The following is a 26,911-nucleotide window of genomic DNA, read 5'->3' as shown; positions in this document are numbered from 1 at the left end:
CTGTTCAAAGTTTCATTAAATACTGCTCCAGTGAATTCAAGATTGCATACCACTTATTTTTACCCCGATATAGGGGAGCTCAATTTTTCTTAAAACTTCTGTTTTATTACATATACATGGATATTTATTTTAAAGCTTACTCATTAAAGATTCCATATAGTCAAAAGGAATTAAAATTTCTCACTGTAGAGTAGTAGTCTGGGAGGTGACTATGAATTCAGACTTATGACAGTACTCTTGAACTTCCCTGAAAAATACCCGCCCTAAACCACAAGTGGTCACTGCAGTTTGGTATCACTTGTTTACTAGGACCAGGCTTGTGGTTTTATTTCTGAGATCTAATAAACCTATATAAATGTTACGAAGTGACATAGCTTCAACATAGCAAACTGAGAGCCTTATCCTGGCATACCGTAGTCTGCAGTGAGTCACGAGTTTTGAATGCCTGTACACAAGGGAAGAAAGTCTTTCTGCATCCTTATATTTGCTCTAAAGACGAATCCACTTCTGTTAAGTGTGTTCAGAGGAGGGCTCAGAAATTAGGGTTGATTTATCAAGTCTTTTGGGGTAGTTATGAAATGACTCCATTCATCTTGGTTTCACTGAGTTGTATTTAGAGTGCATGCATTGTATATTCAGATTCTGCAGGACTTCAGCAGAAGGTATTACATGGTACTTACAAAACCTGAAATGATACTTCACATAAATGCTTTACGCCTCTATGCTGTTCTTTTCTGTGCATGTATGCAGTTTTATAGACCATTTTGGCTACAAGAGGTGTTAGTATTAGTGCAGATGTGTCATTTGTAGAAGGTACCAAGTGATAGTTCCTCAGAAAAATGGTTAAAAGATTTGTTTCTGATTTAAGAGCAATTTTCTTCCTCCTCCTGATCAGGATTGGTGACAAATGCTTCAGAAGAATGAAATTTAAGACTTAAATATGGATGAAATCTGTGCAAAAAGCTTTTCTGCATGTGAATATTTGATTTAGAGCAGTTCTCCTAGCAAGCTGGCATCTCTTTCTCTATGCTTGCAGTCCACAGTAATGCTGTTATAGTGCAAGATCCTGAACAAAAAGATACTTCCAGTCTTTCAGGCGATGTAGTCTTTTTGGTGTTAGTGAACTGAGAATCTGCTGTTTGAAGCTGACCATGTCACTACAATAATTGATAAACCTGTCAAACTAGCATTTAGGGTACCAGTTTGGGTTGAATCTGGCAAACTTGAGTATCCAGAAAGTGGTGAGGAAAAATTAAGTTTGCTTCAACTTTATGAATAGAATAGTGCTTCCCCAAATAAATGATCCTGCTTTTAAACAGGATTAAAAAAGCAAGTTATTAAAGTTATTAAATCCTTAACAGGGTTTAATATCTGAAAATGAAGCTAACTACAAATATAAGTGATTTTGCTAGCAGAAACTATTCCTTTGTTTATATTTGCCAGTGACTCCAGCAAGCAAAGATGCCTCTGCTGTTCAGGTATATTGATAGGATTAATGAAATATCAATCATAATTTTTTGTGATAAATGAGGTCTCTGGACCAAAACAGCCCACCAGTGCACTACACGTGTTCAGACAGCTTACTAGACCTGACACAGGGTTAACTTAAGTTTCCTTAAGTATTTCATTGCCCTTTCCCTCTTTAGAACTCCTCTCTAACTCTGACTCCTTGAATAAATCATAATGGCCTCAACATGGGTCAGGCAGCCCTAGCTCTGATCCGATCAACCTGGCGTTGTAATGCCTGCTCACATTACCTGTCCTGTCAGATATATTTTCATGGGCTTATATCTGGGTTCTGTGCAAATTCAGCCTCATTACCTCTGTCAGCCCTGGAAGGTGACAGGTTAACTGCAGCAGAAAGCTATTCAACTGAAGTTCAGAGCAGCCGGGTTTCTATTGGAAAAGAATCTGGTAGGCCTCAGATTCAAAAGTAGGTATTTCACTTTTTGGGCATCTTTGCTCTCCCTGAAAAAACCCTATGAGTTTCTGGTCTTCTGCTTAGTGTGCAAACAGTTGAATGTCTGTGTTGATGTGCTTAATTTACCTCCTACCTAACAGCTCTTGGTTGCTTCTATGGTACTATGTATTTATATACTTTAGCTGGGACCTTTTGTCTTGCTCGGACTTTGGCAATGTTAACAGGCCTAATATCTCATACTAGAGCTAGTTGGCCTAAATGTTTTTCATGTCAGGACCTTGATAGAAGGTGATAGAATAACCAAGACAGCCTGATTTTTTTTCTGCTTTATGAAATAATTTGTCAAGATAGTCCCAGGTGTTATGTTCAGTTTCTGCTTGAGGCTAGTTAGTGCATTTGAATTAATTTATTCATTTGTGTGCTTTAGACTCCTGTATGCATTAGAAAAACACCTGCATTAATATGTCTTGATATGGTGACAGTCTTGCTTGGTAAGACAAAACCTTGTGGAAACTCTTCTATAGATTGCAGGTCCAGTCAAGTCTTTTCAAAATCCAATTGTATACAATCTTGTTAGTAATTTTTCAGGCTAGTCCAGCTCTACAGATTCCTCTGAAGTCTAATTTCCACATCACAGCAATTCAATCTGAGGTATTTAGGTGAGGCTTGAATATGCTTTGCTAATGCTGTCTACAATCCTATTGTAACTGGGATGTGCTACAAGCAAGGATTAGAGAGGTTAGGGCTTTTATGCAACCTTATAGGAAAAGGGCCAACTTTTTGAGGTAGGATTCAGTTCTAAATCGTTACCTATATGTAGGAGTCCATGTGGATGCTGGATTTCTAAACTGCAGTTAGTGGAATGAGATCTTGTCAGCTTACGCAATGGAGTTCAGGGTGATTTAATACACCTTGCTATTTGATCAGCTGAATACCTCAGCTGAGTCTAGGTCAAGTGTGAAAATGTGACCCTTAAATCTGTACTTCTGTTGTATTTCATGCTTGAAAATAATCTTCAAACTTGCACACACTTAGATAAAGGCAGAAAGAGCTGGCCATGGAAGGTCATGATGTGGTTGTCTTGGTGGAGGGACTCTCTGGATCTGTCCTAACACTACTGTGAAATGCCAACATGTGTGAAAGGTGTTTCATAGCTTAGATATGTACAAATGAGGCAGGAGGGAGTTATCTCCCTCCCATGCATTCAATGAATATGCATCACAAAGTAGTTTAGTCTCAGAAATCTGATTCTGTTTTGTCAGTTTAGTGAACTCAAGTGTTCTGAACCTGGAGGAAAAATAGCTTCCATGGATGATAAATGGAATGATGATGGCTTTCCATGAGATGGATCAAAACTATGGGAACAATAATTTCTGTTTTGTGACAGGCTACCATTTTAAAAATTGCTCATAGATCTACACTTAAATACTGGGTAAATCTCAGAAGTTGGTAAGAAATGCTCTGTGTTGTGTCCCTGAAGTGATAGTTTAAATATATATTCTCAAAAGTTACTGACTTACAGAACTGGTATCCATTTAAGCCTTTTAGCTCAACATTTAAAGTGAAAATATCTGTCCTGGTTTTGGCTGGGATAGAGTTAATTTTCTCCCTAGTAGCTGATATAGTCCTGTGTTTTTGATTTAGTATGAGAATAATGCGATAACACTGTTTTAGTCGTTGCTAAGTAATGCTTACACTAGTCAAGGACTTTTCAGCTTCCCATGCTCTGCCAGGTGCACAAGAAGCTGGGGGGGGGGGCAGCCAGGACAGCTGACCCCAACTGGCCAAAGGGCTATTCCATGCCATATGATGTCATGCCCAGTATAGAAACTGGGGGGAATTGGCCAAGGAGCAGCAATTGCTGCTTGGGGACTGGCTGGGCATCGATCAGCAGGTGGTGCTGACTGCTGCGGAGCAATGGCATTGTGCATCACTTGTTTTGTACATTCTATTGTTATTTTCTCTTCCTCTGCTGTCCTATTAAACTGTCTTTATCTGCAACCCATGGGTTTTACTTTTTTCTAGATTCTCCCCCATCCCACTGGTGCGGGGAGGGTGAGTGAGCAGCTGTGTGCTTAGTTGCTGACTGGGGTTAAACCACAACAATATCTATTTTAAACATTGTCATATACAGTGTATCTACAGTTTTTATGTAAAGTCATGGAGAGATTAATATTTTAATCACATGACTAGTTAGAAAACAATTTTTCATAATACCTTAGTTCTGAGGATTTCCTAGAGAAGGACTGAAAATGTGGTTGTATAACTGTAAGTGACATGGAGAAACAAGCATCAAATGTAATACCAGGGATAACTTTTGAACAACTTTATAGTAATTGACCAAGCTTTCTGTTGTGACTAAATGTCTAAAGTCCTATTACTGTGTTGTGTGAAGGAGAGAGTAGTTTGATGTACAACATAGATGCTTGAAGCATTTACCTTTCTCTAGAAACCTTATTTTCTTGAAATGAGTAAGAAAAGTCTTGATGATTTCCTGCTTTCAGGTCACTGTAAGGGAAAATGCTCTGAATCTTAATTTAACTATTTTTATTTTTTTGTAGTGACCCTATCACAGAGGAACCATTGCAGAAAAGTAATATGCCAAGAAAGCTTTCTATGGCTTTAATGACAATGGCTTACTTAGAGCTTTACAGGAAAGCATTTGGTCAAGCATTTATATTTTCACTAAGCATTTTAAGCTGGATGAACCATTCTCAGCAGACTTGTCTTGGTGGGGATAAACAAGGATTACTTTTTCTATTATATCCCCCTTTCTGTAATATATACATTTAAAAACTCTGTAGCATTGACATTAGTTCCTTTTTTGCTGAGATTCATATAGTAGTTCAAATGCTTATGAAGAGAATGTCTCACTTGTATACTCTTTGTAGCTGTGTTTTCTCCAGAACTGTTTTCAGGGAATAGTTTCAAGCAGTGATCTAGTAAGGAAATAAATCTCTAGATAACTGTTAGTCATATTTTGATTTGGAGATTCTGAAGAAATGGGTGTTAAGCAGCGATGTCCCTAATCTCCATTGTACTATATCTGTAAAAATGCTTCTTAAAATGAGGATTTATGAATATCTAGAAAGGAAACAATTTCCAAGCAAAAACCTGATTATTGATTCATTTTTCTATTTCTATAAATTTTTCTATTAAAAATGTATTTTAAATTAGAGATTTTGTAGTTATACAGCAGTTTAAGATAATGTGTGAAAGCAAAACAAATCCATGCTTTCAGTATAGTTAACCAGTGTGTGTTTGGCTAGTGGACACTGTGGCCAAGGGATAGAATCCCATATCTGAGGAATTTGAGAAGGGGCTGTTGCACTTCATGGTGTATCTTTAACCACAAAGTAAACCAGAGGTGTAGATATTGGGGTATGTGCTTTCAGTTATCAGAGGCTTTAGGAAATAAGAACACCCCATAAGTCTCACATCCTTTTGCTCAAACTAATGTATATCTGGTGATACTTTGTAGTGATGTAAGACTACAGAGGGTACCATTTATCATGATTGGAGTATTTGGCTTGAACTGTAGCTGGGGTAACAGCTTTTCCCATCTTCTCCAATTGTCTCCTATCAGCTCTGTTAATCTGAATCTTGATAGTATTTTTGCAAAGTTGCCTTAAATGTTTTGCTGTAATCTTGTTTGAGGTGCCATATTTGGCATATCCTTCAGAGCTGGTCTAGAAGCAACTTTGAGTTGGGGACTTGATCTTCCATTTCATATACCATAATCCTTAAGATGCTGATTATTACCGAAGACATCAGAAGCTGTCTTAATGTATAGACAAGCCTTGATTTAACATCGATTATTCTACACTGGATGAATCACATTCATGGCTGGCTCTTCAGAGTTCAGCTATCCTGTAGAACTGAATATGGCAGTAGCTTCCAGACCAGCTTGCATTGGAAAGCAGCGTGACTGCTTTAATACAAAGTTAAGCTGAAGCTAGTGAACTTGAGGACAATTTTGGGTATTTATGGCAGTTCAGATAGGATCATGCTGTACTAGGGAGAAGGATGAGTGAAGAGTGGAGTCTGGCATGTCTGATTCTGAGCCAGAGCTAGTGCATGTGACTGATCTGACTTGTATGGAGCTGCTCAGATGTTCTTTTGTTACTATCCAGTGCTGATAATTCAGAGTTTATAAGCTTGAGTTCAATACTAAACCCGAATTTGTTTTTTGTTCTCGTGCTCTTGGGCAAATAAACTCTAGGAATGTGAGGCATGGGAAGTGCCCATGAAACTTGTACATGAGCTATCTTGTGTAAGAGTTAACTTGGATCTGCCAGGCTTATTTGCTTCTGTTCCACCAGCAGATAGCCTGGATTTGTTGCTTTTGTAATGAAAACTTGTCGTGCTGTGTGGTGGTTTTGTACCTTTAGGTTTGAGTCCTTCTACTCCTTGATTGCTGGGGATAAAGTGTATAAATAATGATAGTAACTTATTGGCTGATATCTTTTTAAGTGTTTCTATATCTCTATGAAATATTTCAAAATAAACCTTTGCTGATCAGATGTTTCCAATTTGATGTAAAAGGGAGATAAACCAATAGTTTGAACAAAATCCAGTACCTGTTCAAAGTAAATCTGTTTTCTACTGAAAGGATTCATTCAATATGAGAAATGGATTTTATTTATGGAATAATCAACTGAAGTGTTCCTAAGCTTTTTAGCTTTGTTACATGGGAGCAAAAAGGCTTTGGGACTGCATTGCAAGCCATTTTTTAGTAACCTTCAACGTTAGTCGTGTTTTTAAGCTACATCCAGAGGTACCGTGCTTTCAAATCAGCGGAATTTCAGACTTGCAGCACAGGTTTCTCATGCTTCAGACTTGTCAAATCTAATATTTGGAGCCTCGGTGCACAGGAAAGAATAGTTGAGTGGATCTCAGGCTACAGCTAATACATTTTCATGTTCATTAAATGCGTTGTCTAGAACATGTCATCTGTGCAGCTACTTGTATTGCTACCATAGCATCTAGCTTCAACACTAGAGATTTTTTGGTTTTGTGAAGATGACAACTTTTGACAACTTAAGTGACAACCTACAAGTTTTGTAGGTCAAGTTTTAGATATACACAACATATTAAGCTATTTGGCTTTAATTAAAATAAACAATACAGCTGGAGTAAACAAATGTGCTTTGGAATACCTTCTGAGTGCTGAAGCCTTTTAGTTACTTTGATTAGACACAAAGTGGATTTCACTTTTGTTGCAGGTATAAACTTCCATTTGTTATGACTTGTAGTTTGTATTTTAATTGTCAGGTAGTTGTTTGTTCCAGTTAGGAAGTCATATTCAGAGCTATGCATTGCATAGTTAAATACATGCTTGCTTACTCCTAAATTGCTGTCAAAAATTCAGTAAAATTTCATCTGACTATTTTAACTAAGATTACTGCTAGAAATTTAGACTGTATTGGATGACAGGTACTCAACATTCTGAAATAATTTCAGCATACTTTACTGTAAATGGAAAAATCTCTCATTTTAAGTGTATGCAGTGTTTATTTTTGTTACTAATAACTTACAAGGCTATTTTAAAGTAAACATAAGTAATCTTAAGTAATGCTTGAAAAATACGTGGTATTCCACTATAGGAAAGCTTTCATTTGAGCTTAACTATGAACTCCCTGTTCAAAAGTAATGATCCTTTATCTAAGGAAACTGTTGACAAGGAGTTACTAACTTCTGGAAGTTCAGCCTTGTTATGAATTGTCTCAATTTGTTTGCTTTCCTTGCAGTTATACCTCCAGAAATAATAAAATCAGAAGTCTAAGTTGGAGGGGACCTCTAGAGAACATCTGGTCCAACCTTCTGTTGAAATCATGACTGTAAATTAGATTACACAGGGCCTCATCAGTGGCCCTAAGTCTTGAATATTCTCAGCATGGGAGATTTATACTGTTTTCCTGGGCAACCTATTTCTGGTGAATGTTTTCCTTAACTGTATCTTAGGAACCATAAGAAAAAAAATGGAATATACCTCAAAACAAACTTCAAGAAATCCTCGGACAATTTCTTTATTTGGCCTGATAATTTCAGAAAAGACTAGTTAATGCAAGGCCTTAGATTTAATAGCTTCTGTGGACTATAGTCATCCATAAGCAATTTACTCAATTGTATCTTGGTTCCAACTTGGGTCTACATTGGGAATTGAACTTGCAAGTACCAAGGGGAATGAAATTATATTTTCATATTTAGTAGGCTTTTAATGCTTGTGTTTCTTTTTGTCTGAAGCTGAAGTAGGTGAACTGGAGCTGTAGACTTTCTGCATTGTAGGGTGACTGCAGCTGGGCCTTTTTTCCATCAGTACTTCCAATGAAGCCGTAAAGGATTTTGAGCTGCTGCTACCCTATTGTTAAGTGTTTTCAAACTTCTCCAGAGGAGTAGGGAGATAAGAAGCCCATCTTGGCCCTTTAGTGACACAGTAGTAGAGGAACAGTCAAAGAACTTACATACTGTTCGTTGTGGTTTAGCCCTAGTTGGCAATTAAGTACCACCCAGATGCTTGCTCACCCTCCTCCCCCCTGGTGGGATATGGGGGAGAATCAAAAGAGCAGAAGTAAGAAAATTCTTGGGTTGAGATAAGAACAGTTTAATAATTGGAACAAAAAATAATAATAGTAAATTGTAATGAGAAGAAAAACAACAAGGGAGTGAGAGGAACAAAACCTAAGGGAAAAAAAACAGGTGATGCAACCACTCACCACCTGCTGACTGATGCCCAGCCAGTCCCTGAGCAGTGACTGCTGCCCCCTGGTCAACTCCCCCCATTTTATGTACTGAGCATGACATCATATGGTATGGAACAGCCCTTTGGGCAGTTGGGGTCAGCTGTCCTGGCTGTGCCCCCTCCCAGCTTCTTGTGCACCTGGTAGAGCATGGGAAGCTGAAAAGTCCTTGACCAGTGTAAACACCACTTAGCAACAGCCAAAAACATCAGTGTGTTACCAATATTATTTTCATACTAAATCCAAACCACAGCACTATACCAGCTACTAGGAAGAAAATTAACTCTATCCCAGCCAAAACCAGGACACTGTTTCATAAATCTGAGGCCACAAAGAAGTAGTTTAAGCCTGTTTGCTCTTTAGCATCACTATATTTTACTTGTGCCTAAAATGGTCTTTCTGTTGACATGATTGTGTCACTTTAGATTCCAACAGTGTGAATATCCTGGTTTTACAAAGTTTCATTGGGGGTAGTAAATATTCCTGAACAGTAGTTTTAAGTAATCTCTATTGCAGTATTTTGACAGGAATTGTGGTGGCTTGACCTTTGCTGGCTGCCAGGTGCCCACCAAGCTGCTCTGTCACTCCCCCTCCTCAACAGTGTGAGGGGAGAAAGTAAGATGAAAAGCTTGTGGGTTGAGATAAAGACAGGGAGGTCACTCACCAGTTGGTCATGGGCAACACAGACTTGACTGGGGAAGATTAATTTATTGCTGGTTAATTGTAACAGAAGGATAGTGAGAAAAAACAAAACTAAAAACACCTTTCAGAGAATCATAGAATCATTAAGGTTGGAAAAGATCTCTAAGATCATCTAGTCCAACTGTCTTTCTTACATCCCCCTCTTCTTTCCAGGCTCAACTGCACTGCTGACTCTTCTACCTCCTTCCCCCAAGTGGCACAGGGACATAGGGAATGGGAGTTGTGGTCAACTCATAACACTGTTTCTGCTGCTCCTTCCTCCTCATGCTCTTCCCCTGCTCCAGCCTGGGGTTCCTCCTGCAGGATAGTCATTCACAAACTGCTCCAATGTGGGCCCTTCCCATGGGCTGCAGTTCAAGAACTGCTCCAGTGTGGGTCCATTCCTGAAGGACTGTACCCTGTGGAACAGACTGCTCCACTGTGGGTCCCCCATGGGGTCACAGCTCCTGCCAGGAGCCTGCCCCAGCATGGGCTCTCCATGGGCTGCAGCTTCCCTCAGGGCACATCCACCTGCTCTGGTGTGGGGTTCTCCAAGGGCTGCAGGGGGATATCTGCTCCACTGTAGTCCTCCATGGGCTGCAGGAGTACAGCCTTCCTCACCATGGTCTTTTCCACAGGCTGTAGGGGAATCTCTGCTCTGATGCCTGGAGCACCTCCTCCCCCATCTTCACTGACCTTGGTGTCTGCAGGGCTGTTTCTCTCGCATTTTCTCACTTGTCTCAATTTTGCAGTGTTTTTTACGCTTTCTTACCTATGTTAACACATAGGTGCAATGTTGCTTGATGGGCTAAGCTTTGGGCAGTGGTGGGTCTGTCTTGGAGCTGGCTCTATCCAACATGGGGGCAATTTCTGGCATCTTCTCACAGAAGTCACCCCTGCAGCCTCCTGCTACCAAAACTTTGCCATGTAAATCCAATACAGGAATAAATTACTACTTTCAGGAAGTGTTTACAGCATTCCATACCAACTTCCAAGTGTTTATCAGCTCTCTTTTTTGTGATTTTTTTTCCCAACTGAAATAGTTGTCTGCATACTTTAAGTGAATCCTCGTCTTCTCTAACTTCTCTGTAACTTCAAATTTTATATACCTTCCAAAATACAGTGCAGTGATATATGAAAGTGGACTGCTGAATGTACACAGCTTTTCTCATGGTATGTGTGACTGGGAATTTATGCCCTACGGAGCAGTGCTCGTCAGAACTTTTACAGCTTCTAGCTCTACTAAGTCCAGTTTTGTGTTCAAGTGACAATAGGCAGATTCTCCCTTTTTGTTTTCCTTTATTATGAATGGATTTTTGATACCTGTTTTCTTTAGCCTACTTTCCCTCTGAAGCACCTTCTGGGCTGAAAGAGCACCAGCTGTATGTTTTGGTGTTTTCTATGAATGGAAATGGTTGGGTTTTCCTTGTCTTCCTTTATTTTTGTGGCTCTCCACTTTCTTCTCCCTAGTTATCTTAATGGTGTAGTGCTGTGGTTATGAACCCCAACTGGTTTTGGTAAACTTTAGTGATAATGGGGGTTGAGTGGTAGTTGGGAAGATCTTGAGTGTTGATTCTGGTTTGGGACTGGATTTATATGCTTATGTTCGCTGGATTTAATTCCCTGTTTGTTTCTGTGTTTTAGTGTAGGGTATATTGTCTGGGTTGCGGTATTACTTCATAAATCTTCAAAGGAGGATAAGGCAATTAAGATTTTTTTCTCTTCAGAGCTTTGGTTGGATAGTATTGTATCTGAGACTGCTGCCAGCTTTGTTTTTATGGTTTTATGTACCTGGGAACAGCTGTTGAAAATTGAATTGCAGTTTGAGCACATCTGTTCTCAGTGTTGAATGTGATAAACACAAAGTTCTCTTTATACTATTAGAGTTCTTTGAGTTCAGATACTTCTGTGTTTCTGTTGGCACCTGGTAGAACCACTGACATGCTGTTAACTGTCCTAATGACTTAATGACTGTGTAGTTTATGACCTAATACTTATTTGCACCTAGAACAAAGTTGTTTCAGCAAAATATTCCATTTTCCTTGTTCATTTATGCTTAAAAATCCAATGAGCTTAATGTTTTTTTGTTTTCTTGTAGTTCAACTTTGTGGGAAAACTTTTGGGTCCACGTGGCAATTCTCTAAAGCGCTTACAGGAAGAAACACTGACAAAAATGTCTATTTTGGGAAAAGGTTCTATGAGGGACAAGACAAAGGTAAGACCTGAGTATGCTAATGGAGTGTTTGATACCTGGATTTCGCAACTTTTCCCTGAAGATTTTAGGGAGGTGAACAAACCCTGTGACAAAAATTAGGGAGCAAATAAAAAGCATAGGATATCCTTGCATTGGTTAGATTCAGATGGAGTCTCTTTTCTCCAAGGAGTCTGTTTTGACTCTGAGTATTTGAGGCTACCATGAGTTGTACTTAGCCCCTCCCAAACTACGGTCCTTGGGGGTGTACGTGGGGCATTACCAGTGGTGTGTTCTAGGTTGATCTTGTACAGCTTGTAATGGGTAATGCCCAGGTGAACATGGTAGTGTTCTCACTTTTGAAGGAACCTGATTTCTAGATAGGTCCAAACATTGTCACATGAAAACATGTAACATTTAAATTTAATATCATTAATAACACTTCTAGACAAAGAAAAATAGCTGATGAAAGGAGATAAAATACAACTGGAAAAAATTTCACAGCTCTGAGGATGACTTATGCAGCTTAAGCAATTGACAAATTGCAATTGTTTCTATGGGAAGTATTTGGTTACAGGATGTATCCATACAAGATGTAATGAATGTATCCATTACAAGAGCCAAAGTAGACAGTAGAAGAGAAACCTTTAGCTTGATAGGTGTTTGTACTAATCAGTTTCACCCTTTACTGAAATAAATCTCTGGACAAATTTATAGCAGATAAGGGTACATCAGTAAGGAGATATGTCACCTGTCTGGTAAGCTGCATTTTTTAATTGGAGCATTCCTAATGATACAAATTAAAACACTGAACATATTTCTTGCCTGTAGCATACCATGTTTTATAGGCCTCCAGTGAAATCTTTCTGTGGTTATGTAGTCTGAAACTTAAAAATACTGTGTGCTGTAAAGACTGATAATGACATACATATGGAAGAGTGACTTAGAGGGCGGGCTACTGAATTTCCTAAACTATGTATTTTTTTCAGCATATTTCTCTATCAGCGAAATATGTTATGTGATTTATAAAGTATTTATCAAGACCTTTATCTGAGCCCATAAATGACCTTATTTTTTATACAACTCCAAAGCTAACTCTTTTAATTCCTTCTTGAAAATATTTATTAAATATAGCTTACATAAATATAACTTGTTTATAAAAACTTAATAAAGCCTTGAAAATATGAAATGGGTTTTTTGAATGAGCTGTTATATAATACATAATACAGATAATGCAATTTCAAATGCTACACAATTAGTTATTAAATACTAAACTTGAAATATGACAATTCAACTAGAAAAAAACCCCAATGAATATAAACTAAATTGGCTACTAAGCCAGGATGACAAAGTAAGGCTTCAAACACTGTTTTAAATGACACTTGCTGAACTTTCTCAGTTCTTGTGGAACGTGTCAAACTGACATTATGCTGCTGGATTACATGTTTCTATATCAAAATATGATGCATCATGGACTAGGAAGGCCCCTGAGTTTTTCTAATGGCTCTGCAGTATTAAAAAAGCTTGTTTTATTAAAAGTAGAAGCTCAAGCTGAAAAGTTCCGATTTGAACTTGAATCTCAGAATCCTGAAGAAGAGTCTTAAAGAATTACACTTGAATAATTTGAACTTCTCTTGTTTCCTTTGGTAATGATGTAATTATGACTTATATGTTAGTACACCTGCTACATTACCAGTTTTAAATGTATGATTGTTACCTCTTTCCTGAAGAAAAGTGGCAGTAAGCTCTGTAGGCTTCTCTGGCTAAGCCAAATTTTTAGATACTTTTTTTAGCTTTATGAGAACTTCAAAGACTTGTGGAAGAAAGCTGACCGATATGAAAGGTTGACAAAACATAGCAAAGAACACAATTACCTTCTGCAAGTGCTCTAGGGAAAGGTATAAAACAGGAAACACAGGATTCTGTCTCACTTTAAATTCATTTAAATAATAAGAGACCTGGGTCTAAAAAGAGCACGTTCAGGAAAGTGTTTTCACTGGATCTTTGTTCCTTACTGATTAAAAACTTGAGTTGTAGAATCTGTCTAGTGTTTCTATTTCCACTTCTTTGTCAACATCTGGAGAACCATTTCATGCATCTACTTGTCATGTGCAGTATCTAAATTCAGTAATTCTTCTCTTCCATTAGCATGTTTTTTCAAGCTGTGCTGTCACTTCATCACTGGCTTTTCATGAGTCATTGCTCAGTGCAGAGATACCTTCTGCTAGACTATTCAGGCTTTCATGTGTCTATGGGAGAGTGAAAAAGTAACAGGACCCATTTTGGAATTTCTTTATTGCATGACAAGATGGCTTTTGTATTGCAAATCTAAATAAATAATAGTTAAATAAAGCCTTCAACCCCAATTGGTTATTCCTGTATTATCAATAGTTTGAGACTGGTACAGGCCTTTCAACTTCAGTATTCCGAATGGTCTTTAAAATCTGACAGAAGATAAACTTCCTTTAAGGTAATGTTAAAAAGAGATATTGGGTAGTACCCAAAAAAACCCCTTACAACCTAAATCAAAGGTGGTGTAGTAGAGATGAAAATGGACAGTACTATGAGCATTTATTTTGATAAATACTACTGCTCAACTAATTTAAAGCAGTAGTGTTCTAGGGCTGGTATCTGGTTCTTGATAGCTTGACAAATAGGATGAAAAGAAACATGGTGCATAGGTACAACAGAATACAGGGCAAAGTATATTAACTGTCTTTAGGAGGCATATTGCCAGATGCCTTGTGCTGCTATGCATCATAAGCTGTGCTAGTACTCTGCTTTGTTCTGGACCATGAAGGGATGAAATATAAGAGCACAAGGTACAAAGCAAATAGTGAGCTTTGTCATAAGGCTCCCAGAGTGCAGTACTGCAGGGATGTGTCTGTACTGAAAACATAAGTTACATCAGCTTGTCCAAGCCATGAACCATTTGGTGTGATAGATTTTGTGTGAGAAGAGGGAGACTTAAAGGACAGGTTTTTAAAAAAACTAAAGGAAGTGACCACCTTGCTGTCTTTTAGCTCCCTTTTTCCATATCTGCTTTACTTTCATCCTTTCAGCATCTCTCAAAAATCTCCATTGCAGTCAAGGAGAAATAAAGTTCTCTGTTTTGGCTGGCCACACAGCATCCACATGGACCAGGCGAGCCTAGCCATGTATGTACTGTCAAGTAATGGAAGGCAGAGGGTTTTGTGGGAGCTAAAAATACTATCAGTGAAAGATACTGGAATGGGAGCAAGCTGTGGCTTTTGTTTGTCATCATGGGGAATAAAGCCTGAAATTCTTAATGTGTGCCCAAGATTGGGAGATGTAGGCCACAGTGGATGAGCTCTTTAGCATTTGTGTGCTGTTAAGAGCTGTGGACAGTAGTGTGTTGCCAAGTCATGATACAGAATGGGGAAAAAAAATTAAAGTGAACTTTGCAAGTGAAACAAGAAGAAAGGATAAAGTAAAAGCTTGCTTATGGGAATGATTTGAGAACAATCTGCATTGAAATATCTTGGATGTTTTGTTAAAATTGCTGACTGGGATCCTTTTTCACCAGACACTGCACATGAAATTGTGATGTTTCTATTGCTTGATGCTATTACCAGGCAAGCTGACTGATAACCACAGAAATGAATTTTCTTAATTCTCAATTCTCTGCACATCTAACTGCAAAGTGATTTTTTTTCCCCTTCAAAAAAAGGGACAGGGGATGCTTGATAGCATGTATATACTAAAAAACAAAGTCTATGTGGAACTCCACTGATGAAAACATCTAGCTTCCAGTGCTAGATGATGGTTCATGTGTCTTGAATAACTGTGCTTAAATACTTAAGTGAGAGTTCCTATTAAAACTAAATGTTTGAGCTGTAGTGTTCATATTGGTTTACTTCTTATTTCTAAGATCTGTTATTTGTATCAACAAGATAATGGTTTTGCTGACAAAGTCTAATCCTGCTGTCTCTGGCCTCTTAATATTCTTGCTGTGGATGCTCTAACAGTTAACTAGATTCTGTTGATTTTTTTAAACATCCCCCTAGTTGAATATAGTCTGACAAGAATGTTATTTATGAGAAGCAGTAATGGATTGTCATTTATAAACCTCAACCCATAATTAAGGGGGGTGTGAGTGGGGAGGTTTCAACTATCACTGAAACTATATAATTTTAGTCATCTAAGGGATGAAGTACTTACCTGGTGCTTGCTAAATACAATAGAGTTCTTAGGGCTTTGGGTTTTTTAGATAACATTATACCAAATTCTTAGCAGTTCTGCTATCTGGTAATAATGAAACTATTTTTAAAGGTGGCTTAATCTCCTGGAATGGACCAGTCACAAACACACATGGGGGGCGCAGAGAGCCTACCTGAGACTAGCAAATGTCCTTTAGGTCTGTGAACATTTTGCATGTGATTGCAAGTATTCAAGAGAAGTGAGCTCTGTTCCGCTACACTGAAATCATAGTTTTTCAGTCATGTTGAAGTGGGTTGGGTGAAGCAGAATAAAAAATAAACTCAGTTCTTAAATAGTTGAACTCTTTTTTTTTTCCTCTAATGTCCTCCTCCTTGTCTCATATGCTGAACTGTTAGTTTCATGTCCAAGTAGCACAGTTCTGTGAAGGATGTACTTATGGGGTAGAAATCTCAGTGAGAACAGAAAATAAGAAGTATCTGAGCTGTGCAATGATACTAAGAACAGATTTAAATAATATTGGTAAAAGAAATCTTGCTCTTGTGGAATATTAGATCAAACCTGTTTCTAAAGACTTTACTTTTGAGAAAAAAGGCTTCAAGTTCACTTATGTTTCTCAGTGTCTTCTACGTGAAACTGGTGCACTTGAGAACTTCTGGGAACATTCTCCCTTGTGCTACAGTTTCTGTATGTGAGCAGAAGCTCGTGGGTCTTATTTTGTGTGTTAGTAGTCACTTAGTGTTGATAGACAAACTGATATTATGATATTTTAGCAACATGCTTTGTTTGAAGTGTGTCAGAAAAGTGTGTAACTTTCTACTTTTTTAGTTGTTGACATTTGAACATGAGTAAACAGTATGCACAAATGCCTCAAACAACTTTAACACTTGCATTATAATATGTTTGAAATAAGAAGGTGGAAAAAACCCAACTTCTTTCTTGTCTCCTAGGAGGAAGAGTTGAGAAAAAGTGGAGAGGCAAAGTACTTCCACCTAAATGATGACCTGCATGTTTTAATTGAAGTATTTGCTCCCCCTGCAGAAGCATATGCCAGAATGGGACATGCATTGGAAGAAATCAAGAAGTTCCTCATCCCTGTTAGTATTTTAATTTTTTTGTAAGAATTCTGGTAGTCTTGAGTGAGAAATTTCCTCACGCTAACTTACTGTATGATATTGGTCAGGTCATGTTGCTTAATTTCCTTCACCTGTGAAAAGTGATATTTACAAATACTTTTCATTCTGATACAGGCAGTTATTGGGTGAATGCATAACTGTCCACATACACTGTCACCTCTTGATATGACCTATAGTAAAAAAGCAACTTATTCTTGCTTAACTGGCTATGTGCAAAGTATTTAAGTTTACAAATAACTGTAAAAATCTGTAAAATATGGAAAAAAACTTTAAGGTAGGGCTCTTCCCTATGTTCTTGGTACACCTGAAGCATCAACATAAGGTTCTGTTTCACTAAGAATAAATTTGAAGTTGTAGTATTGTTCCCACCCATAATCCTGGTTTAGTACTCAGTGATGAGAATCAATACAATTTTATCTTGTAGCTTTTTTCTCGCAAAGCTAGTGATACATGGGTTATACTTGTCTTCTCGTGTATTCTTCAACTTGTGATGTATGGATATATAAGATGAGATGTGATTTCCAGTATAAGTTTGTACTCCAGGTTTGGGATGTGTATAGACACTGATGTTGCAGGGTTTCCAATGTCTTTTTACAGAAGATTCCTTTATTTGCTTCTCATGTAAGGACCACCCTCGATTGTTTTGCAACACTAAACTGCTTGGAACAGTCCAAGCTCTCTTAAGCTGGGGCATTTGAGGTGGTCTTACTGTGTGCAGTTCCTAACTGTGTTAGCTCTTCAGTGAACGTTCTTCTATTTTTATTGGTTGTCAAATGACTGAATATAGAAAGCAAAGCATCCTCAAGGTGCATTGATTTCTGTTTATTTTTACTGCTGAAAATGTTATCCAAGTGTTATTCTTGATTAGTGTCAGATCTTGGAAATGTGGGAGACCTAGCTAAGGAAACTTCACTAAGGTGTGTATTGGAGTGATAGCAGCACATAAAAGTTTGAGAGTATAGTCAGTGTAGCTGTATTCAGGACCAGTTGGGGATGCCTGTTGTATGGCCGCTACAGCCTGTTGGGAGTAGAACTTCCAGCTGTACCTCAGAGTGAAGCGGCTGGTGCTGATGACCTGACAATACTACTGTATTCATTTTGGGGATTTTAGTTTGTGCTAACTCTAGTCTAGATCCATTAAACTAAGTCCCCAAGTGACTCGAGTTGATTGTGTTGTCCTTGAGTGTTTCTTCTGGCTTGTTTTTGTCTGAATGAAAACTAGTTCATATGCCCCAATACCATTCCTTGACATGAATCAAAGTGTGGTAAGAAACGATCATCAGGAGGCATCCTGATGTGAAGTAACACACTAATGGGGATGCACCTTAAGACAGTTAAACCCCCCCCAAAATGTCCTGAGTGTTATGTTCTATTATAAAGAAGCAAGCACCACATCATAATTCTGTCTGTAGGTTCCAAATGGCTTTTGTCTTGATGTATAGGAAGAGGTAAACAAACGTACTACTGTTCAAACATCCTAACTGATTAGGTAGGGGATACTCAACAAAATATTTGTAGGAATGCTGGGCTGTCATAATGTCGAAGGTTACTGTATTTACATGATTCATGATTTGATTGTGTGAAGAGATAAGGGTGACTGAAATTCTTGGCTATTCTAGTGAGCAAACAGCTGTTTTCTTTTTAGATGAAAATATGCTCAATTTGAGTGCTTTTTGTGTGCACTGGAAGTAAGGATGTATGATTCCCCTGCCCCTTCATCAGAACTTTTTTCTTCACTGAGCTTGATTCACATAATGTCATAAATGAAGTAAGCTTATCAAAACCTAGTCATTACTCTAGTGCTGTTAAGCCAGTAGGATTACAGACTGATAATGAGCAATTCCATTCATTGGTTGTACACTTTTCTGTCTCAGTTTTTGATCATTGTATCTTTATTGTACTGAGCTGAACTGATGCTACATAATCTTTTCTGAACTATGGGATCAAGCCAACACTGTCTTAATTTCCCTCTGGCTTTTCAAATGTAATCTTATCAGAATGGTTCTAAATGCCTTAATCTCTTCTGCCCCCCTGTCGCCCTTGCAGCAGCCACTCCAGGAAGCAATAAGGAGCAGCTTTGTCTTCTCCAAAACTAGCATTTGGTTAACTGCTGCCAAATGCAACTTGATTTTTATTTTCTATAAGGTCTGTTGTGGCTTTCTTAAAAAATTAGCAGTTTTATTTCAAGTAAGAAGTCCTGCTATTAGTATGTATGACTACGATCTTAATCTGTGCTCTCCTTACAATGTAAGCTAATTATACATTCCAACAATTTTAGATGCTCATCCTAATTTATGAATATAGGGTCATTGTTCAGTTTTCAGATCAGGCCTGAATATACAATTGCAACTGGTGCTAGAGTAGGATACAGAATGTCCTTGTAGTAGCTGACTATAGCCAAAATGTCTTAGCCTCTCTTCTCAGATCTCTTTAGATCCACGAACAAGCTCTTTTGCATTGAAGTTTAGCCTCAAGCAGCTGCAGTGGTGTACTTTCCTTTAAACTGTTGGTATAATTCAAACCAAGACACAAAACCTTCTGACTTGAGTTTTTTTGGCTGTGCTTATGTTGCCTTGACTGTCATCTGTCTTCTGCAGGTAGAATTGTGGCTTCTGACTTCAAGTATATTCTCTTGTACTCCTTTAAATTAGCCAGTCCCTCTGTTCTGGCCAGACCCTCTGGTCAGCAGTCTGTTCGACTGTTAGATTGGGGGGTTTTGTGCTTGATATTTATCCCAGAATTACTCCTGTCAGTTAGGACAAAAAGCCAGGCACTTCCACCCTCACCTCCCCCCAGTTCCTGTATTATACCATGATTACTGCAGTTTTGGCCAATAGGACTTTTCTTAGTCTATCTTGCTTAATTTTTGCATAGTGGCAGTTATTCTTCTTTTAACAGCTACAGTATTAATTATGCTTTGCTGTTGGTTACCCAAGTTACTTGTTTTCCTTGTCTTTAAAGCAAAGTATAGAAATATCTTTGAGAGAACAATCTGTAGCAGTCAATTTACAATGTGAGCAGAATTTACAAGTTTTCCCTGTAGTCTGCCTTGCCTCCTGCAGGGTCGGTTTGTAAGGTGTGGTGATGAAATAGCATTTAATGGCACTTGGAAGAGCTGGTGGGGTTTGGAAACTCACACACTTTTCTTTAAGCAAGCCGACAAATAACTGTAAGGTGTGTGTATAAAGGTGGCTGGAAACCTGGTAACTATTGCTTGCTATCAGGATAAAGATCTGCTTGGGTGTCTTGCAAAACTGCATAGGGTTTTGCAGGGATCTGCCCTAACAATAAATAAAAATTTTTACCACTAGTTTGAATGATAAATTGGAATAAGGTCTTAAGTTACAGATAATCCCAAGGAGAGCTGCTGCCAGTGTGTTGACCAGGGCTGGGGGAAAATCACAAATAACATCTAAAAGAACGTTGCTTATTTGGGTCATGTAAGTAATTATGTGTAGGAAGAAAATGTCTTGCATGTATCTTGATGATGTAGTCATTCCTACAGAAGAAAACACCATCCACCTTCAGAGAAGACTAGTCAAAGTCAGGATGGGCAATATTCATAAAAAGAGTACATCTGTTCACTTGAAATTAATCCGCATTTGACTGAAATTCGAGTGTTGCCTCTGCCTAAACTGTACAAGGGAGGAGTGCAGTCTAAATGGTTTCCATGTCCATCTTGTGTTCTAGGTGAGGAAGAGATTGTCTCCTCAATTTGACTTGGTGTGCTGTTTTCCAGCAGTGGGTATTTGTAAATTGACCATCTGTTACTGTTAATTGAAGAATCCATTTCAGAGTCTAATGGATTAACACCGCTGCTTATCATGGCTTCCCTGTACTGCCCCTTCACTCTGTATCCTCCTGCTGCCTCTGGCATATGTGATAAGGACTATATTTTCTGGTTTGTGCCTTTGTGCAGTGGAGTCCTTGTCTGTGAGTAAGGCTGCTGGTATGTCTAGTAGTATGCTGCAGGAAAATGAGAAATCATTAGGAAGAAAAAGGACCCAACATGTACAGTGGCAACCTAAGCATGTCTCTGAGAAATTAAATGATACTAATATCAAATGATGATCAAAGGTATCTTTCTAGGAGCCCAATTCTGAGGAGGATGTGTTGTGGAGAAGTTATAAACGGCATCTCTGATATATGCTATGTCAGAACTTTGAGACCTAAGCATGGTGTTTGTGGAACAGTTTTAACAATTCATTAGCATTTTGTTTCAAGACTGAAGGTCTCTGTTCCATACATACTTTGCAGAGAATTTTGCATTTGTAGACAGTTCCGGTCCAGCAACAAAGCACAAATATTGAAGTGGGTTTCTGTACACTAGTTGGCCAGAATAGCATGCAATTGCCTGTTTCTATTCTGTTCCCTATGATGGTTTGGCTGTGTGCTGGGTCCAAGCTGTTTTATAATGAAATCTGTTCCTCAAAAGCTTCAATTACACAGTATGAAACAGTTGATTCAGTCTTCCAGACTTTTCTTTTCACCTTGTTTGCTGGTTGATTTCTGCTGCTAAGTAGAGGATGATCTCAGATGGGCAGTTGTGAGTTAAATTTCAGAGCCTATTCAAGACAGTTTGGACAAAATGCCTTTATAGTGCCACTTTTCTTAAACACTATCTTCAGAATTGGCATGTAAAGGAAAATTTCCTTATTTCTGTTCGTGGAAGCCTAGGGGAAGCAGAATGTTTCAAGGATAATGGAGGTCTTTGAATTCATAGGAATTTTAACTTCCTTTCATTGCAGAGTTATGTTTCAGAGTTGTCTGATGCAAGGCTACCTGACAGTCTTTTGGTACCTGCCTAGTGCATAAATGTAAAACTCAGATTTCCCATAAGAGATGCAGGTCCTTTGTTTTGTAATTGAATTGTAGAATGGGCAGCATTTAAACAAACCTTCCTTCTTTGAAATGGGAGGATTTGTAGAAGATAAGAGCTTTTATATCAGAAGTATCACTTCATTCTCATTAGAGGACCTATTAATATTTTGATGCTTGGTTTGTATGTATGTATTGAGTAAAATATTTGTTTTTCTGATTCACCTTTACAGATGCACTCTTTGGCTCACTATAAATGGGGGAAAAATGATAGCAAAATATGTATAGCTCAAGAGTTCACTGCTGTATCTATTTTATTCCTGTGTGATGTGCTAGTTTTGCAGGTTGGCTCAAGGTCCCTGAAAACTCTTGTGTATTTTAGAAGTACCATATTAATTCCATGTAAATAACTTGAGCTTTCTTTTTGATAGAGAGAGAAGATTTGTGCACCTTGAGAGAGGCTTTGTGCACAATAAGAAACAAGCCATGTGTCTTCAGTTTGTTTACTGTTGCATATTCTAGAATTGACATTTTTGGAGGTCTTTTTATTAGATAATAGTGCATGTGTGTATTGAATGAATTTCCCTTTTATTCTTTCTTTAACTCCTGATTTTAAAAGTGTAGATGTCTAATCTATTCCTTCTTCGTGAGGGGCTGTTCTCAACAGTGTGTTTATTCTTTACTGCTTTGCAACACCAGGCGATAGGATTTTTCCTGATTTTAATACACTATCATTCTACAGCTGGAACTACAAACGAGATCTCAACTCAGAATATGGGACCTTGATTTTGTTGTTGTTTCCTTCCATCTACAGCATTTTAACACTGGCATTTTAAGTGGTAATGCTATATGGAGGTAATATGCAATAGGAAAGAAAGCCATTCCTGAGCAAAAATTGTAATTAATATGTAGAACTCTTTTAGAAATTTTTGACTGAATAATATACCTATAGTATTATTCTGCATATTAAACTTTTTCAGTGGGATGTTCAACTTCTTAAGAGGAAACTTTCAGGATCAGTGTTTGCTGATGCTAAGCTTGGTGGTTGAACAGTTTGGTTTTTTCTCACTCTGCCCCCCTGTTTTAGGACTACAACGATGAAATCAGACAGGCACAGCTTCAAGAATTAACATATTTAAATGGTGGTTCAGAAAATGCAGAAGTTCCAGTAGTTCGTGGAAAACCATCTATTCGAGCAAGAGGAGTACCAGTTCCTGCTTTGGCCAGGTAAGTATCTCAGCTGCAGTGGAATCTCATTTGAACATACCTATTTTAAGCTTCTCCCTTGAAAGGCACCCCCCCCAGAGTACAACAGTAAAATTCATGAAGGACTCCCAAAATATGAGTAAAAGATAAGGGAAACAACCCTGATTCACTGAAGATAGTCTAATTAGTTTAGAATGAATTAACAATGGTGCTGAAATTTGTCTTATAAAACTTGAATGATACCTACGTTAAGAAACAATGTGCATCATACAAGATGTTCAGTCTTACTGTGTGAGCCACCTGCTTGACTTCTAACTTTCATTTGCTCCTTAGGTGCATGTAGGGTCTGTGTCTTGGCCCTGTGGAGCTCATGGCTTTGAAAAACTGGTAAACCTATCTTGCCTTGGCTGACATGAATTTCAGAGCGATTTCTCTAACTTATGGAATATGCATATTCCTTTTTTACAGTATTACTAGGTTTTTATAGTCATGATAAAATGTTATAGAAGTGCTTTGGAGGTAGAATTTGGATTTAGTCTCATCTGAGTGGCACTTATTTCATAAAGTGGCTTTTATTTGATTCAGGCATAGGCAAGTCTACTGCTTTTGCTTTATTTTTCTTTGACACAGGAAATGTTTTATTTTTACTCTAGCATCCGCTATCTTCCTTGCAGTACTGAGATGACAGCTTCAACTCCTTTGAGTCCTGAAGTGTGAAAACTAAATAAAGTGCATAACTGTTTCTGTTACAGTACAGACATTGTGGCTGAAGCACCTAAGTGTAACTGTTTTCTACGGTGAACTATTTTCCTTCAGTTGTGGCTATGTGATTATTAATGCAAGCTTGAAACTTACATTTTGGCTTTTAAAAATAATTTCAAAATAATATTCTGAAGTGTTTTAAGTCAGATTAAGCATGATAGAAGAAAGCACGGAGGAATGATTCCATTTATACAGATCTGTTTAGTTACATGTATCCTGTAATAATGATTGCAAATGCAATGCAGAATTAGTCGTAATTTAGAGAATTTACACTTACTGTTGATTGTGTCCTGTAATATAATTATTTTCTCTAAACCAACAATTTTTTTCTTATATTGTGTAATATATCTATTCTGCTTCTTTTCTTGATCTTAATGTTATTCAGAGTAGTGGTAATTATATACCAAGGTTCACTCCTTTAGCACTGCAATCAGCCATACAAAAGTGCTGGCAAATTAGAGATCTCATCTGATTTTGGAGATTGTTTTTTTGCTAATTCTTTCCTGTAGATGCCTGTAACAGCTATCCTACAGATGCTCAGTACAGAGACGCTCACAGTTCTATTTCATGTTTTCTTCATTTTTCATATGTCCTTAAGCTAGTGTTTGTGATACAAAAGTTAGTTATTGTTTGGTCCGATCTTACTACTGAAGTTTGATACCTAATTTTCACTACTGGTATCTAGCACATGCATGCGTAATTAACTTTTCATAGTCCTGAATTTCTAACATCACATGTTCCATCCTCTGAATTCCAGTAAAATACTTTTTCAGACCTGCGTTTTGTACAAGACATACATGCTGTTTGGTAGCTCACAAAATCCTTTGTAGTTCATCCTATTGGCCTACAACTATTGAAGTGTCTTCAGGGTAAACTTAAATGCTGTTAGCATTTGATTTGGAGATGACAGCTAAAAATTGTATTTGTCATCTCCTTTTTTGTATATGTTCTAAAGAAAACTGAAAGGTTGTTGGATTGTTTGACTTGTCCTTACTTTAAGGCTTGTCTTAAACTCCAAGACTTTTTCCCCTCAAATTGAAGCACTCTGTTAGCATAAAAGATTCCTTGACTGAAATTTAATGCCATTGCTACTGAGATACTACAGCCATTGAGTTAAAGATCTCAAACTCAGTTACAATGCTCTGATTCTTTCTTAGCACAAATTGATTTCAGTGAGTAACACTTTTGATGGAAGGCTTTGTTAAAGGCTTTGTCTTAGTGTTAAATAAGAGTTTTAATAGCAGGCATCCCTGAGGTCCAGGAGAGGTTGAAGCAAAGCTTGAGAAGACTTGTAAAATGAAGTCTAAAACCTCAATCCTAAGCTTTCTTTATAGTCCGGAGAATATTTTTAAGATATCAGCCTTGATACATGAAACATCCTCTGAGGATGCAGTAACTGACTGTGTTTAAGTTCCAGATTTTTTTAAGCCTTTATTCCTGAATATTTTCACTTAAAAAACCTAAAGTACTAATTTATGCCTTTTTTCCTCCTTATCAGACATGTTGAAACTGGAGATAATGCATCTTATCAAGTGCCTTCTTTTAAGAAGACATGTGTATATTTAGCTCCATACCAAAATTTTACTTTGTAGAAAACAATACATTTGTTGTGCTTGCACACAAATTTAGCTTGTGCACATGTATTCCTGTATATGGTAAGTAATTCCCTAATGGTTGTGGTTTGGTAATTTTTTTTATTCTGCTATTTCTGGCTTGTTCCGGATTTTCTTGACTGAATTTTTTTTACTTTAGAGCCAAGTAAGATTTTGGGGGTGAGTGGATGGAATTTGCTGTAGAAGGGGTTGTGTGTGTCTTACTTTACATTTAGGAATATGCTTTTTTGTATCATCATTGATCTTGGGCGTATAGCTGCTTCCTTCTGCCCTCTTGCCCCCACTCTTTAGTTTTTTCCTTCATCCTAATACTGTTAAAGATGACCTTCAAATGTAGTTACAACACTTCTATTTTCTGTGATGTTTGTGGAGCATTTACCTTTTTAAGGTAGTACCTGCCTCTTCTGTGCAACAAGAGAAGGGACGTGAGAATCTTTCCCTGGTGAAAGTCTGGTTTTCTTTCCTTTGTTTTTATTGTAAACTGACATTGTTCTTAAATGTTTTTTTGGAGGCAACTATATAAAATGAAGGATCATACCAGTTAATTTTTAATTTATTGTGCTAGCAGGCTTAGAGAATCCATGATGTTTAATGTGATGCTGTTACAGTGAGTAGCTAGATGATGTACCTCTTTTGGAATCAGCGTTTCTTTAATGCCTTTGAATTCCCATCCTGAACCAGTGCAATATAAATAATAATACTACTGAAATGTGAATTGAGACTTCTGATTAACTAAGGACTCCATATGAACATTTGTTAACATACATGTTAATGCACACCTCTAAGGACATTTTGCAAATAAAGTAGGATTTCCTCTCTAAAGCTTCACATTCCTATTTTAAGAATAAATAAAAATAAGATTTAAGGATCACTCAATTCTGGCTCAAACTAAGATATATTGGAAAAGTGAAATTCTAGAGGATGATAATAGTAAGAAAGAATATGGATAAATCTTCCTTGCTACCTTGGGGTGGGGGAGGAACCAATACATGTCACCTATAGCTAGAAATCACTGTTAGAATCACAGAATGGTTTGGGTTGGAAGGGATCTTTAATGATCATCTGGACATAATCCCCTAGATCAGGTCGCTCAAAGTCCCATCCAGCCTGACCTTGAACGCTTCCAATGAGAGGGCATCCACAGCTTCTCTGGGCAACCTGTTCCAGTGTCTCACCACCCTCACTGTAAAAAAACATTTCTTCCTTATGTACAATCTCAATCTACCCTCTTTCATTTTAAAACCATTGCCCCTTGTCCTGTGGCTACAGGCCCTAGTAAAAAGTCTCTCTTTTACACACAGTCCCCCTTAAGTACTGAAAGACCACAATAAGGGAGAGCTGGTTGGGTTCACTGCCCAGATTGAAAGGAATTGTATTTGAAAGCAGATATTTTGCTTTCACTGAGATGAGGGGAGGAAAAAGTAATTTTGTATAAAGCCAACATGTAGGAATAGTCTAATTAAAGAAATAGAAAAATTCTGGTTTATGCTTGCATGAGATTGTGGGTTTATTTCAATGTATGCATGGCTGGGATCCTAATGGTTGAATGACTGTCACTCTATCTGGGGACAAATAAAACTGTTACAGAAGTTGTAGATTAGAATTTGCTGTCTTATATATCAGAAGTAATGAGGTGCTGCAGATCACTGCTGTAAGGTGTTCAC

At 37.8% G+C, this 26,911-nt stretch overlaps 1 protein-coding gene across 5 annotated transcripts in view; it reads left to right on the top strand.

Annotated features, from left to right (window-relative positions):
- KHDRBS3 (KH RNA binding domain containing, signal transduction associated 3) overlaps positions 1-26,911 on the top strand; it is a 95,392-nt gene that overhangs the window by 26,572 nt on the left and 41,909 nt on the right. For 4 of the 5 annotated variants that reach the window (XR_012040569.1, XM_072851154.1, XM_072851153.1 and 1 more), the window contains exons 3-5: positions 11,441-11,557; positions 16,663-16,809; positions 22,754-22,893. Coding sequence is in view for 4 of the 5 variants with exons in the window: in XM_072851154.1 (XP_072707255.1) it covers positions 11,441-11,557; positions 16,663-16,809; positions 22,754-22,893 (404 nt within the window). In the remaining variant the exon portion in view is untranslated. The remainder of the gene's footprint in view (positions 1-11,440; positions 11,558-16,662; positions 16,810-22,753; positions 22,894-26,911) is intronic. The other variant, XM_072851155.1, reaches the window with a different exon arrangement.

Source organism: Ciconia boyciana, chromosome 2 (genome assembly GCF_034638445.1).
Source record: "Ciconia boyciana chromosome 2, ASM3463844v1, whole genome shotgun sequence".
NCBI classification, from domain to species: domain Eukaryota; kingdom Metazoa; phylum Chordata; class Aves; order Ciconiiformes; family Ciconiidae; genus Ciconia; species Ciconia boyciana.
Note: the sequence above shows the minus strand (reverse complement) of the source record. Positions and strands in the feature narration are given on the sequence as shown.